Genomic DNA, 16533 nt, shown 5'->3' with positions numbered 1-16533 from the left:
AATATTCCAAGTTTTTATTCTTTTACTAAGGCAACAGAAGCAATAGCATTGATTTACATTAATAAAATCCGATCATTTGAAGTCATTGTCAATTCAGGTTTTGCATGATTCTTTGCTTCATGCAAACGCTAAAATGGTCAAACTGAATTGGCTGCTATGATCTTGATTGTTTCTAGTGTTGAGCAAGTTTCTCAACACGTTGTGACAAAGACTAGTCACAGCATGATCTTTCTGTAGAAGTGAAAATTGTATCATCGCTTGATGCAATTGGAATTTTATTTCATCTGACCAATAATCATGATTTTTTTTTCAACCACTTCAACCACTGAGTCATATCCCCACCCCTATTTTTTGTTTTATTTAGACACAGGGTCTCACTCAGTTGCTTAGTGCATCTCTTTTGTGGAGGCTGGTTTTGAACTCATAATCCTCCTACTTCAGCCTCCTGAACCTGGCCTCATAATCATGAATTTTAATGACAGGAAGCATTTTGAAAAAATGTAGTCTCAGCGGATTTTAATAGATACTTGTATTTTCAAATTTCTTGAGATTGTGATATTAATTATGATTAGATGATATATCTTAGTCATTCCAGGATTTTATAAAAAATGTTTTAAATTTGGGTAGGTTACAAATCAGTCATCCTGAATTCCATATTGCAAATGCATTTTGATTATGAAAAAAAATCAGTATACAATTTAGTTTAACTTTGTTAAATATCTGGCATACATTCCTTTGAATTTTATCAAAAATGAGTATAAGGAATGTGTGAATAATTTAATTATTTGAAATTTATATAAAACATGTCCCTATGAGACAAAAGAATATTACCTCTAAACACAAAATTTTGAATAATAAATATTTAGGGTGTGAGTGGATTTTAAGTTTCACCTAATTCCATTTCATCATTTTCCAGCAGAGGATGCCTTGATTAAAGATGCTTCTTTACCTTCTTGAAATTCATCCAGCTCTTTAGTCCAGGGTTATGAACTTACAATATTCTGTGTTCTGATCCTAGATAACACGCAACCTCTGTAGACAATGCAAGTACTTATTGAAGAGTACAAAAATGTTTTGATTATCGGCTATTTTATTATTGATAACAATTGCTAAATTAATCACTTATCCACATATTTTTTACAAGATTTTGTATACTATTAATTTATTTACTATTACTCTAATTATATCATTCACTATACCATAGATAAGTTATTTAAAAGAGAAAATATCACAAGATGAATTATATATTTGGACTTCATCAGAATCACGAGAAGGCATAGTATTCATATAAAATATATGATTTGCATTTATGCTATATAAAGCATTATTTATGAGAAAAAGTACATTCTACAAAGTTTATTTTCTGTATCACTGAGGAACTGTCATTGATATGAAATTGATTTTTAGTGTTTAATTTATACTCTAAATGAGATTATACAATAACTTTTTTTTTACTTTGAGGACTATAATTTACATTTTATTTACTTTAATGAACTGTTTAGTGTACTACTATTTCTCTTCATACACACAATTTTGCATAATTATTGCAATGATAAATCACAATTAAATTGGCATTAATATTTTATCTATGGGATTTAATATCAAGCTTATATGACTTATTGTAGCAATTTTATTTCATAATGATGTCCTGTGAGCTTTGAAAATTAAGCATAGTTTTAGCTATATGAATGTTTTATTGTTCAAATCTTAAATTATAAAGTAAATATCAACTTGACTAACACAATTTTTTTTCAATGGAAGCAAATATACATGGTGGATCCATGTGAATATTTGCAGGTTATTGGGAAAAGTAGTGCTTTGAAAGCAATATGCCTTTGTACATACCAATGTACAAATGTATTTCTTTCAATTATACTGAGAGGCTACCTTTCCAAGCCTTCAAATCTTGCTTAAGCAGTGATAAAAATCTTTCATTGTCTGCCATCAAGCTGTAATTACAAATGCTTACCTTGCTTCACTAACAATAAACTTTATGTTCTCCAATTCCTTGTAACTTAAATTAATAGCCAAATCCTGTTGAAGACGTTTTCACAGAAGAATATATAACTGGAGAGGATTATGATCCCCAGAGGAAAAATTTCGAGGACACACTATATGAAAACAAAGAAATAGACGGCAGGGACTCTGATCTTCTGGTAGATGGAGATTTAGGCGAATATTTTTATGAATATAAAGAATATGAAGATAAACCAACAAGCCCCCCTATTGAAGAATTTGGTCCAGGTGTACCAGCAGAAACTGATATCACAGAAACAAGTGTAAGTCAGCAGTAGGCTCTTTGTCATTGTCTAACTTATTTTTGGAGTGTTTTCATGTTCATTTTAATGTGTTTTCTGGTTCAAAGTACAGGTTGAGTTTATATATCAATTGTGGATACTTACCACTCTTAGGCCACCTTGATAGATTCTTCCTAATTGGAATCTTCAGTAGTTGTATCTCAGGCCACTCTACTGGAATCTTCTTTAAAAATATAGTTTGATAAAATTGTACATAAAATTTCTCATCATTGACAAGATTAAAATACAGTAATTACTTTTTGGACTAGAAAGTTTGATTTCTGATTTTTAGTCTATTATATTAAAGTACTGACATTTCTTAGTGTCTTAGAACTATAATTGAAAACTACAGATTTTTTTTCTTTCTATACTATGTTTTAAGATCTCATTTTAAGAATTAGTGTTGAGGTTTATTTGCAGTATTGAAGCCTTTAATAAATTGCTGTTTTAAAAAGCACATACTTTAATAGGTTGGTTTAAATTCCTCTAAGTGATTGAATTCCTTTTTAAAAATATTGAAAAAGCTTCATTAACATGAAGACATTTTGGGTGTCTTAAATTTTTCACTCAATAGATAAATGGCCATGGTGCATACGGAGAAAAAGGGCAGAAGGGAGAACCAGCAGTGGTTGAACCTGTAAGTACATTTTAAAGGTTGGTGTAATTGTTGTAGTTTATAGTATGAACCGCCATCATCTTAAATTATTATATATGTTCATATATTATCATTGAAAATCCTGATGTCCAAATGGTTATAATTTGCTAAAAGTCCATCAGTAATGCTTTTTCTAATAAATGCAATTTCAATAAACCAAAATATTATGTAAATGAAATTTCAAAATTTGAAAGTGGGTGAATTTATTTTACAGCTAAGAAGACCAAAATCTGAAGTGTTTAAGTGATTTTTCTGAGGTTTCAAATGATTTGGTGGTGGAGTTATAACATGACTTTAGTTTTTATGATTCCCAATCTTATGATTATTTCCTCTAATTTCTGTAATGACAATATTAGAAATATATTATTGGACGTAGAGCTTATTTTATCAGATCCAAATGTGTGATGCAATGATACAAGAATACTCTTTTGAAAATTTACTTTTCTTTCTTTTCCTATGCAAAAGTGTTTGTAATTGATTTCATTTAATAGGAATGGGGAATGGTTTAGTGTTGTCTTACATTCACTTAGTTGGGGGTTTCACTTCCCTGGTCAAAGATTTTCTATCATTTTTTTTACAGGGTATGCTAGTTGAAGGACCACCAGGGCCAGCAGGACCTGCAGTAAGTAAATGACATATGATTTTTTTCAATGATTGAATATAAGATTTGTATTTTATTAATAGATTTTTTTTTACTAATTTGAATATTGAATCCTAGGGGCAAACATTTGTTTGGAGGGTCTGGTGAACTTGAACTACCTTCTGATTTAGCTATCCAAGTGTTATTCTCTAAAGAACACTTGAATTAAATTTTGTTTTGAATATTTTTTTGCTTAAATGTCTCTGCATCTTATAACCAATTTTCATCTTTTTACCTGAAAATTATAAAAATTTAGGAAAAGGTCATTCTTTTTATTAGGGAGATATAATTATATTTCAGTGCATGGGTGAGAATTCTAGGAAGATTGTAGCTGTCTATCTGTACTTCTAGAAGGAATAATTATGAGATTCCATTGTCATTTCCTTATAAGGCTGATATCACTCATTGTGTCATTATTTTAAGGTAGTTGAACTGAATAGACCTCGTAACAAATCTTTTTTTTTTTTTTAATGTGTGTGTGTGGAATTAATTATATTCTCATTTACTGAAAATAATATAAAATACTTATGCTTTCAAAGATTTACAAAAGAGAATATGAAAATTCCTACAAGCTAAATGTAAAAAGGGATTTCTACATTTTCAAGTTAGCTATCACATATTTGAGGTCTAATCTTGTGAGTGTGCCATTTCTTCAGGAAGAACTGGGAACCAACTTCAATCTCAGGGACTTTACATTGGCATGTTCTCCTTTCCTGTTTTCCTTGGGACGTTTGCCTCCACCCAAGAGCTGCTTCATAGAGGAGCAGTGTGCTAGCTACAAAGTGGTTCCTATATGTTGTCTTTTCACAAGAACCTAAATAGGGCAATTGTTTGGGAGACAAGTATATATTTATGAAATATAAATGAGCTGTTCTTTGATTTAGAAGGATGACTTTTCCTGAATACTAAGGGCTCAGGAATTTGACTCAGACCGTGGTTTGTTTCTTTGTAGGGTCTAATGGGTCCTCCAGGTCTACAGGGCCCCTCTGGACCTCCTGGTGACCCTGGTGATAGGGTAAGTAAAGAGTCCTCTCGTTAAAAAAGCATATAACCACAGATTAAAGGAATTAAAATATATTCATTAACATTAAAATGTTAAATTCTCTAACTTCAAAATGTTATTCTTCCTGAGGGTAGGAGGGTTGGGAGGGTAAGAAGTCTAAGAATTCAATGTCCTGTAACATTTAATTAACCTTTTAAACTATTGTTTAAGAGTGAGGCTAAATAATGTTTATTTCTGGTAAAATTGGTATCATTAGTAAGCAGATTTTATTTTTAGTCAATTCTCACATCTCCATGAGCTCTCCACATTAGTTTCAGTTCTTCAAATTTGTATTGCAGACATTACCATAGGCATTTATTTGAATGCTATTAGAAGGAGGTAACCAACTTGAATTCTAGTCTGAAGATCAATCAACTTCTGGGTTCTATTACATAGTAGATCATTTGTACTGTCTCTCCAGACTCTTCTTGTAAATTATCTTGTCTGTCTTTTACTCATTCTTGAGTAGACACTGTTTTTGTGTAGTGTATATGTGTGTGTGCTTTTCTTTTTCTTTTGTTCTTTTAAAAACAATAGAGGATCAAAGATGTGTACAATTTAAAGAAGACAAATATATTGTATTAGAACTTACCCCCTTTTCTGCTAAATATGACTTGGCTATGTAGAAATAAATCTTGTTCTATTGCAATCTTATGGACATATAACTTGCATCTAATATACAAATATATTTTGTATATATGATTGATTACATTCTTTTGATTGCTTCATTTCTTTTCCTAGGGTCCACCAGGACGTCCTGGATTACCAGGTGCTGATGGTCTACCTGGTCCTCCTGGTACCATGTTAATGTTACCGGTATGTGTCTTTTTATTTTTATAAAGACACCTTGATATCTGGTCAACTTGTTTCTGAAAAATTCTATTTGGAATGCAGTCAAGTAAAATCATTCTATAAGGCACACATAATTAATCAAACAGCCTTTGGAAGTTAAGGGAAATTTTACTACATAAAATCCTGGTAAATATCAGTGTCAACAGTAAAATTTTCATTATTTGTTACACTTTTAGGAACAAAGTTTTTCTTAATATTTTTAATAATGTGGTTTATCATTAACAAATATTTCATATTTTACTTAACATAATATTAATATAATATTTATCACGATAAAGACTATAGTTACACCTTTTTATATATATTTATTTTAATTGTAGTTGGACACAGTACATTTATTTTGCTTATTTATTTTTATGTGGTGCTAAGGGTCAAACCCAGCGCCTCACATGTGTTAGGCGAGCGCTCCACTACTGAGCCACATCCCCAGCCCTAGTTAAAACTTTTTAAAGAAGATTTATCTATAATGTCATTATTCATTGCTCAAAAATTATGCTTTACCACAAGATTCTTTTCCAAATACTATACCTTAATGCTATGGGAAAAAATGCCCTAGATTTATTGATTTAAATGTAATAAAATTTTGATAAAAAATTATTTAGAGTGAAAAATTATCTCACATTGTGTTTTGAATTAAAAGTAAACAGAGCTTTATGATTTTATGAAGGAATACTAGTTAGGATAGTTTTCTTGTATAATTGCTGAGGAATGAATAAGCAAAATTAATATATCTCAAAATTTTTTTTCTGTATATTCATGGAAATTCAAAAAGTTTTGATCAATGAAACATACATAGGTTTATATTTGTAACTGAAATTATGTAGGTATGACATTTTTACAAATGAATGAATAGTATGGGAAGCATATTTGTAGATCTAAACATCATGATGATTCATGTCAGAGATTATAGATTTTGAGATTGGTAAGGAGTTTGTACACTCTTTTACTCTTTTACAACTGATAAAATGTGTAGAGAGCTTCCATAAGAAGTAGAAGCAGGATTTTAAAAAAATTTAAAAAACTGGGTCTTATGGTACATTGTGGAGTTAATTTGGATGTGGGGTAAAATTACTCCATTTTAAGTAAATGTTTTTTGTCTATTGGTTAGGACACCTAGTTTATCATATGTGACAAAGGCCAGTTTTCAACTTCTTTATGCTATCTCTGCCTAGTTCCGTTATGGTGGTGATAGTTCTAAAGGACCAGCCATCTCTCCTCAGGAAGCTCAGGCTCAGGCTATTCTTCAGCAGGCTCGGGTAAGAAAAGATAGACATATATTCCCATTACCAGATGCTGTGTCAAATTTGTGTGTGTGTATGCCTATGGAAGATGCTACCACTATGAACAGAAGACTTCTGGAAAGTTTATGGAATTTACAAGGAAAGAGTGCTAAAGATATATTTTTTTCTCATTGTGATATTTATTAATTGATATTAAACAATGGACTCTTGCTTTATTTCCATATATAATTCTGACTGTCTCCTACCATAACACTGAAAATTTCTAGTCTCTTAATAAAACTGATGAACTAATACCTAGTACTCCCTATCTTTCACATCCAATTTTTATCTAGTGATTGATGGATCACTAGATTAATAATGTTTGAAAGAAATTTGTCCCTCCTAACCTCTGGATTATTTAAAATATCTCAAATAATCCAAAAAGTTATGTTTCTTCAGATACCTTGTATATGAAAAGAAATTTCAAGTACGTATTTTCAGCTGTAATATTTATAACTTATAGTTTTTTATAAAACCTATTCAATATTTATCCTTTATAATCCCAGTCAATTGAAAGCTTCTACTATTCTTTAGATTTATAAAACAGATAATCACACATATGTTTTTAATTAGCTGCACTATAATTAAAATATGCATGAGAAAATCAAAAGAATGAATCAGGGAGGAACCAGAAATCATATAACACTTTAATAGTTTTATTCATAATATTGGTTTTCTTTTTAAGAAAAGAAGAACATACAGGATTCATGGTTGGTATGGATATGGTTCATTTTTTTAACCAATATAAACCCCTTCTATAATAACATTTTATTTGACATCATGAATTTATATCTGTGTAAAACACCTGAAAACATTAAGTGAAAGTTGTAATTTACTCTCAATATTTGTTTATGTATTTATTTCTTAAGTCTATTAATCTGAAAAAAATTCATTATGTACTTATATCATGTTTAAAGATATAGATGTATTATGCCATGCTCCAATATTTTATGATATATCTAAAAATATTTGTGATAATTGATGATTCCTATGATTTATAAGTTACACTGTTTTGAAAAAAATATAAGGTAATTATTTGAACTTAACTGTTTTGAGGCAATTGAATTCTTCATCTTATTTATATAGGCTTGAAACACAGGCAGCAAGCATTATAATTCCAAATTTTTAGATATTTAATCTCAAGGATTAAGATGTGTATTGTCAAAATTCTCATGGTGAAGTAACAGTGGAATTTTGGAGATCCTATTAGTTTCATCTCATGCACTATTCTAACCTGATTTTTCATTTATTTCCATCACAGTTTTACTTTTTTTTTAAAGAGAGAGAGAGAGAGAATTTTTTAATATTTATTTATTTTTCGGTTTTCAGTGGACACAACATCTTTATTTTATGTGGTGCTGAGGATCGAACCTAGCGCCCCGCACATGCCAGACGAGCATGTTACCGCTTGAGCCACAACCCCAGCCCCCACAGTTTTACTTTTGATGAGTTTTGATAAATCTAAGCACTCACCTTTTGTATCCACTAACATTCAAAAATAGCACATCATACTAATTTAACATCTATAAAATTTTTACCTGTTGTACTCTATGTCTTCCAGATTTTCAAGTGTGTTAATATCACACTACTCATGTGCAATGTAACAATAGTGCATGTGATCAGTGATTTATGCTTCTGATTATACATAATAAATATATATTATATAGTATTAAATTTTAGATTCATTAAAAGATGTATTACATAACACTTTCTGTCCAATTCTGCTTTGTGCTGCCCCACTTTATCATAATTTTTCCTAAAATACTGCTAGAAATATTTTAAAGTACTTCAAATAAAGTACTTCTAAAATATTTTCAATGTGATTTGTATGTACATATTTAAGAGTAATAACCTATACATTATTTTGAAGTGTACTTCAAAGTAGAAAATTGTCAGATATTAGACTTGTTCTTCTTAAATCTATTTTAACTTGTATTATTGATTAAATTCTTTCAAAACATGCTATGAAATTTTGTTTTAGCACTTTTTAAAATGTCTGATAGTTAAGTCTTTTATCTTTCAAGAAACTTGCATTTCTTCAGTACACTGGCACACTTTCTAGAATGTAGCTTATGATATGTGTTTAAGTCATGTGTTACTTGAAGGTAGCTTCTGCAAATAACAGATGTTATTTAATATGGCTAAACTTGATATATTTTACTTTCTAGATCGCTCTGAGAGGCCCTCCTGGCCCAATGGGGCTAACTGGAAGACCAGGTCCTGTGGTAGGTTACTCAAAAAAGATAATGCATGTTAAAATTTCCATATTAGTAGTTCCTTGCATCTTCTGTCAGGCTTGTTCATACCTCTGACTAGTGAACATATTGTGCTTGATATTGTTTCCATCTTTAAAAAAAAACATTTTTAATTCAACCTTGAAATTTTATAATACTTTATTTTGAAGGACTATACATTCAATGGTATGAGCTCATGAGTAACATCATGGTTGTTATGATAATATAATTGATAGAATTCAAATTGTTGCATTTTTACTGTTGAATTTTTCAAAATGTAAGAAGGAATATGGAAGATTCTTTTTTACAAAATATTTTGTTTTAATTATAGTTGAACATAATACCTTTATTTTATTTTATTTAGCTGAGGATCGAATCCAGCAACCCCCATATGCTAGGCAAGCACTCTATCGCTGAACCAAAACCCCAGCCCCATGGAAGACTCTATGTCAAATAAAATATGGAGGAAATAGAGCTAACTTTAATTGCTTGTTATTGACAAGTTCATATAACTACAAAAAGGCATGTTAGTGTTTTGTATAATTTTGGGGCAGAAGAAATACCAGGACGTTTTATTAAAAATAAAAATCACTGAGTCCTGGAACTTGGGACTGTGGTGATGTAGTTTGAGAGCTGGAACTGGTGAATGGTATTTTTCATGAGTGCCACAGGTTGATTCTTATGGCCAAGCATGTTTGGAAAACTCTGCCTTATGCTTTGTAATTTACAGTCTAGACTCTCTAAATTTATATCATACAAAGGAATTTCATGACAAACACAAACAAGTGGATTTGTAGCAGGTAAAGACAGAGGAGCAGAAGCAATAGAAGCAGGTTATATTGGCAGTCCTTGCCCAGTCATTAAGGCTCAGCCATTTCATCACAACAGGTTGGCAAAGAGAAAACATTGACAATCGTGAATACGTTTTCAATGTCAGTGTCAAGATCAATGCATTTTTATGTAGTTTATCTCTTTGTTACGGAAAGTTTTAGCTTCCTGAAAAATTGTGGGATAGAAAACAATCATATTATGTCTTTTCAGTGTTTCTTTTCTAGTACACTTTGTTAAAAAACATCAAATTATTTAAGGCTTTCAGATTTCTACTAATTCTACAATGTAAAAATAGTTTCCTCATTAAGATTTAGAAAACAAAATCTGTATTAATATTTCAACACAAATATGTACATTCTTTGGATGGAACATTATTTTATACAATTGTGTTTGTTGAGTCATTTTATGGACAAATGGAGATCCGTGCCACAAAATATACAGAAAACAGGGACCGGGGTTGTGGCTCAGTGGTAGAGCGCTTGCCTACCATGTGTGAGACACTGGGTTTGGTCCCCAGCACCACATAAAAATAAAAACAAATAAAATAAAGGTATTGTGTCCATTATAAAAAAAAAACTATCAATCAATTTACTTATCTATCTATGTATCTATCTATACAGGAAACATAAAAAATATGCCTTTCCCCTATTCTATTATTATCAATTATTTTGTGATGTTTGGAATAAGTGTTTGAGCAAAATAATTATAGTGTGTTGAGTAGGGAGTGTGTATACACAGAGTATATAATACAGCTTATTAATTAAAAATAAGTTCATTTCTATAATTGTGTTCAATTCAGTATTAAGGTGGAATCCCAGTTTTTCTCTAGAAGAAATTCAGTTACAAGAATTTTTAATCAGATGCTTGAAAGTCATCATTCTTCTAACTTTCAAGATGAGAAAATTCATGTTAGAGTACTGTCCATATTTCTTGGGAATCATATCAGTAGTTATTTTACTTTGGAGCCACCAGGAGGCTCTAGATAGCTAAGATCTTTAGTTAGTGTAATTTTAATCTTTATTTTGATGTACCCCGTGGTTGAACAAAATGTATATTGATATAAATAAATCATAAACTTTAAAAACATACAATGTAAACTTCTTATCATGAACCTAATTATAATCACCATGTTTATTTTTAATAATCTAATGTTTTTAGGGAATAAGAATGGCTTAATGTGTATTTTGAAAACTTGCAACTCATTCATAAAACAGGTTAAGGGTTTCTGTTAATGTGCCAGGTTTTTATTGCACTTTTAAAATTATGTAAACATTTGTACAAAGTGTTTGTTATAATGAGTTATTCCCATAGGAAAAAATAAACCAATCTGGGAAAAAAAATGCTTTGACATTATTTCAGCACAATTATAATGATAGCAATAGCATCTGTCCTTGGCATTTTATGACTGTGAAATTCAGTGTTTAAGAAATATCTGGCTATAAAAGCAGTAACACTTTGCCAAATCCTTATTGCATAAAAGGATTCAATGCATACTTTATTCAGTAAAAATTTTTGCACTAGTACTACTCTACCACGTAGTGATAAATAATGCCTATGTATCTTTCTAAGTGTTCTTGAGGGTGTACACATTCCAGAAACTCCCAATGCCATTTTATGAGGTTGGCTTTGGTGTAGTTACAAGTGAAATGCAGACCTTTATATACAGTTCACTCACTGAAATAAAATCAACATGCTGACAAGAGATGCCCTTCAGGGAAAGGGCTTGAAGAGTTTAATGTTTTAATTAATGACATCAACTAGTTTGACAAGGTATATTCAGGATAACATTCATTTCACGTGAAAATAGTGGGATGTAAGTGATCAGAGAATTGCTAACTTAAATGATTATGCCTTCAATTTTTCTTGACAGGGTGGGCCTGGTTCAGCTGGGGCCAAAGGTGAGAGTGGTGACCCAGGTCCTCAGGTAAAAAATAATAAATAATAAATAATAATAATGATAATTTGTTCTTTTCACTTATTTTATTATTGACTTTATTTTATCTAGTAAGATGTTGAAGTTTCTGCTGTTAGGAGTAAAGAATCTACTTACCTTACCTTTATGGTCATGTTACCTTAGAAGTGAACAATAAACTGTCAATAGCAGTTAATTTAAAGCATGTTTAAATTGTGGGTGGTAATATATTTAAATTGTAGGTGGAAACATATTTAAATTGTGGGTGAGAGCAGGCTTGAAAGTAATAGAACTTTAGAATTCTAAATTGGCTAGTGATGCTATAGAGCAGAGCAGAACAGTTGCAGTAGTACTTGTATTGGTGGTGCCTCATACCTATGTTTACTGTGGAGAGTAAATTTAGCACATTGTCTCACAAAAGATATTTAATACATTTAAAGGAAGCTCACTTCAAAACCTTCATAGAAGTAAGGAACTTAAGAAAAATTCAAGCCATATAAGCTAAAAATTTTAAAAAGATCTTAGTATTTAAGTGGAACAGAATTCAAAGTATTAATTTTTCTTTAATGATATTAAGTAGAGCTGTTAGATTATGCAAATATTCTCAAAAACAGAAAAACAAAAGATGATGTTTATTTTTAATATATTAATTTTTAAATGTAGATGCTTCCTGATCTATTCAGTGAATATAGATTTACATTGGGCTGCAGGATCTCTCAAGTGATTGTCTGCTCAATAATTTTTCCCTCTTTTAAAATTAATTTTATTTAAAAATATTACAAGGAACAACTGATTTAAAATGCATTCTTTGTAACCTGCCTCACAATCATTAGAACAGATAATATTCTATAACTTCAAACCATTTCTTGGTATCACCCCTTTATAGGTGTATTCTCCCCCAGTCCCAACCACTGATCTGTTCTTCATCAGTGTAGTTTTATACTTTTAAAATATCACAAAAATGAAATTGTACTTTAGGTAACATTTTGAGATTGGCTTCTTTGACACAGCATAATGCCTTTGAGATTCATCACAGTTGAATTCATCAATAATGCATTCCTTTTGTTGCTAACCAGTAAGTATTCCATTGTGTGGACATACCAGTTTATTTTAAAATGAGGAAAAAAATCCAAAGAAAATTGATAAGGATATTTGGCTGACTCAAGATGTGACAGCCTTCCTTTTTAGGCTTAGTTAATATTGCCATAAAAGAATGGAAAACATTTGCAGCTTAACTTGAAATTGCATGGAAATATTAAAATGTACTACATGAAAATCTAGGGATTGTATTCTTTTGAAAAATTTGTGAAATTTCTTCTTTTTAAACTCATCTCTTTAAAAACAGATGAATCTGAAAACATGCTATAGCGGTGTTTGTGGATTTCACAGTTTTTCTGATTCTCTTAAGTCCAAAGAGAGATTAGTGATGTGCGAGGACCATTTTCATTTAAAATTAGCAATATGTGTCTTTTTATTATTGTACTTTGTCTTCCAACTAGGTTCAGGGTAGAATCTTGAACAGTTTTTTTTTTTTTTTAAGCTATATTTTTTGGGAGTGAGTACCAGGGATTGAACTGGGGCACTCAGCCACTGGGCCACAACCCCAGCCCTATTTTGTATTTTATTTAGAGACAGAGTCCCACTGAATTGCTTAGTGCCTCGCTTTTGTTGAGGCTGGCTTTGAACACAGTATCCCCCTGCCTTAGCCTCTGGAGCTTCTGGGATTATAGGCAGGTACCACCACACCCGGCTAAAGCTATATTTTTTAACCTCTACTGACTACACAATTTTAACTTTATATTTCTAGAATCAACATTTTGTAGCAATCATAAAAAATGTTTTTAATTTTGAATGTGAATTTCATTTTTTGGCTACATTCATTACATAAAAATTGTTTGAATTAATGTTGAAAAGTATATAGTTAATTTAAAGACCAAGATAATATTCATTCTGAAACTCCATTTGATCTCTTATAGCTGTGTAGTAATTTACATTACAACATATCCTTCTCCTTATTGTACTGCTACTATGTAAAAGAGAGTTTCTGATATTTAATATGCCTGTTAATAGATAGTCCACCAGCATTTTGTAGATGATTGAAGGAACATGTACCAGATACTGTGCTAAGCTACCACAGTATATAATTGAAACAAATTTAGCTGGAATCTTTGGCAAGTAGGAATCTAATCGGTGATTCTGTCCTTAAAACAATCCAACATGATAAACTACAATGAAAGACTAAATATCTAGGAGAGATGATCCAAACCTGAAAAGACAGATGAAAAAGGTGGGTGGTTGGGAAGTAAAGATAAGTAGGGAGGATGGTGAAAAGTGTGTTCAGTCAAAGGAAATGAGAAACCCATGATTTTGAGAATAAAACAAGTGATTAAGGGTACTTGTAGGTTTAAAATATTCTATTATAGGTGTTTTTTGTTTTTGTTTTGTTTAAATGTAATCACATGTCTACATTTATATTTAGTAGTAATAGGACTTGGTTTTTGTAAGAAGCCATTTGGAAAAATTGATTTTCTTCTGCTTTATCTGAATTTTTACATAGAAATAATTTCCTTGTGTTTAAATTACTGAGATCAAGCTAAGAAGATACCAGTTTCTAAAATCATCTCTCTTGAAGTTATTGAGTTTATTAACTAAGAATTCTACCACATGATTTAACTTTGATGTTTTGACATAGGGCCCGAGAGGTGTCCAAGGTCCTCCTGGTCCAACTGGAAAACCTGGGAAAAGGGTATGGCTGATTTTTATTGTGTGTTTTGAGATTTATCTGTAATGATTAGTTTGTTTTCTTTTACTTTCTGTTAGTAGGAGTCCCTTTTGCTTAATGCTGTTTTTGACATTATCAGGGTCGCCCAGGTGCTGATGGAGGAAGAGGAATGCCAGGAGAGCCTGGGGCAAAGGTCAGGAGTGCATATATTTCCATATTCAAATCTTCTATATTGATTTACCCTGGAAAATTTTTTATTTTAAAATAAAATACCTGGATATGAAATAATAGTTGACATCAAATTAGAGTACAGGTCTCTACTAGGGATGTGACAATGAGAATGATTATCATTTACAGGGAGATCGAGGCTTTGATGGACTTCCAGGTCTGCCAGGTGACAAAGGTCATAGGGTAAGATACATCTAATACTTTATCATCGAGCTATAAATGGAAAGTTACACTATGTTTTAGTATTCATGCACTTGGGCAAATCAGATAAAAATGAACTTAAATATTTGATAATTACAATTATTACATCTAATAGATAAAGGGAGAAAGATACAATTATGCATGTGACATCAATGCAATTGTTTTTACATACTAAAACATTCTTTTCATGGAAACAAATTGAGGCATGATCTGAATGTTCAAGAGTATGGATAAGATCACATTAATAAAAGGGAAAGGGTAGAGATTTAATTTTTCATCTAATATCTTAATTATTGCCTCACTTTCCTTCCTACATTTTGTCTGTAAATACACACTCAAAGGAAGATATCTGTAGGCAGTCTGTCATTAATACCATAATATACTGACTGTATTATTTCTTTGTGATGCTCTGAGCTTTCACTTCAATGGGAGACCCTATAATTTGCTATGGGTAAATAAACCACTAAGCAATCCAATGGATAGTTTTAGTGGGAAATTAAATGAAGAGACAGTTCCTTAAAAAATAATAATAAGCTTTAGATACTTTCTTCACCAGAATGAAGAATAAAGAAAGGTAAAGCAGCAATTAGGTAAACAGGAAAAGAAAATGAAGAAAGACAAAAGAAAAGAGAACCTTAAGAATTTTAGCAATATGCCTAGTATATGCTAGTACATGTCAAGATAAATTGATATTTGATTTTAAAAGGGATCTAAGACTCTTTTAGTTTAATTGAGTTATGTGACTTAATATGTTTTTAGAGGTAGAAAATATTAAATTAAAATCCTGAAAGTGTAGCCATATTTAAGACAATCTTACAAAATAATTTCCTCCATGCTTAGCTTGTAATAATAAAATATCTGAAAATCATTTTAGGTATTTATTGTATTTGAGCCTTTTTGCATTGATAATTGAGGGAACCTTTTCCCTAGCATACTAATATGTAAAACCAGATAGAAGTTTCAATTTGTGAATTTTCTGCAACTTGTTCTGAGGAATACAAACACAGTGTATGTTCACCCTGTCCTATGTATTAGTTAGCTGGTTAGCTGGTTAGGGAGATGTGGGACAGACTATGAACTCATGGCTTATGTCATATGCTAATCATGTTTGTCTTTATTTATTAGGGTGAAAGAGGTCCCCAAGGTCCTCCAGGTCCTCCTGGTGATGATGGAATGAGGGTATACTAAGACTTCATTTCTTTAAGACATGTTTCAAAGTAATATGTAAGAATGAACAAAGTAGCATTGAAATGATGCATTTTCTAATATCATTGCCCTCCATTTTGTCCATGTCAGGGAGAAGATGGAGAAATAGGACCCAGGGGTCTTCCAGGTGAAGCTGTAAGGATTTTTTTTTCTTCATTTTTAAATAATCATTTTCCTGTTTTGGGGGAAATAATAACATATGTTATATATGTAAAGGCAATGATAAATTCAGGAAAATGTTGTGGTCCTGCTTAAGCTAAGGAGGCAATTATCATGTTAAAAAAACAAACAAACCAAAAAAAAAGATACATTTAGCACCCGTTTTGTTTTAAAAGAAAATCTTAGATACTGGAGAGAAAAACATGTGGAATGTAACTATTGTTAACCAAAACCCTACCAAGTTCTTATTGCTGTTTTGTTTCTTTTAAGTATC

General features: G+C 31.0%; 1 protein-coding gene across 3 annotated transcripts in view; it reads left to right on the top strand.

The window, feature by feature from the left end:
- Col11a1 (collagen type XI alpha 1 chain) overlaps nucleotides 1–16533 on the top strand; it is a 210341-nt gene that overhangs the window by 80594 nt on the left and 113214 nt on the right. For all 3 annotated transcript variants that reach the window (XM_027943110.2, XM_027943108.2, XM_027943109.2), the window contains 13 exons: nucleotides 2028–2279; nucleotides 2872–2934; nucleotides 3533–3574; nucleotides 4545–4607; nucleotides 5376–5450; nucleotides 6659–6742; nucleotides 8935–8991; nucleotides 11702–11755; nucleotides 14436–14489; nucleotides 14605–14658; nucleotides 14823–14876; nucleotides 16020–16073; nucleotides 16191–16235. In XM_027943110.2, coding sequence (XP_027798911.1) covers nucleotides 2028–2279; nucleotides 2872–2934; nucleotides 3533–3574; nucleotides 4545–4607; nucleotides 5376–5450; nucleotides 6659–6742; nucleotides 8935–8991; nucleotides 11702–11755; nucleotides 14436–14489; nucleotides 14605–14658; nucleotides 14823–14876; nucleotides 16020–16073; nucleotides 16191–16235 — 951 coding nt within the window. The remainder of the gene's footprint in view (nucleotides 1–2027; nucleotides 2280–2871; nucleotides 2935–3532; nucleotides 3575–4544; nucleotides 4608–5375; nucleotides 5451–6658; nucleotides 6743–8934; nucleotides 8992–11701; nucleotides 11756–14435; nucleotides 14490–14604; nucleotides 14659–14822; nucleotides 14877–16019; nucleotides 16074–16190; nucleotides 16236–16533) is intronic.

The sequence above is a fragment of the Marmota flaviventris genome, chromosome 10 (assembly GCF_047511675.1).
Source record: "Marmota flaviventris isolate mMarFla1 chromosome 10, mMarFla1.hap1, whole genome shotgun sequence".
NCBI classification, from domain to species: Eukaryota; Metazoa; Chordata; class Mammalia; order Rodentia; family Sciuridae; genus Marmota; species Marmota flaviventris.
The sequence above is the reverse complement of the archived record's forward strand: the minus strand, read 5'-3'. Positions and strand labels throughout refer to the sequence as shown.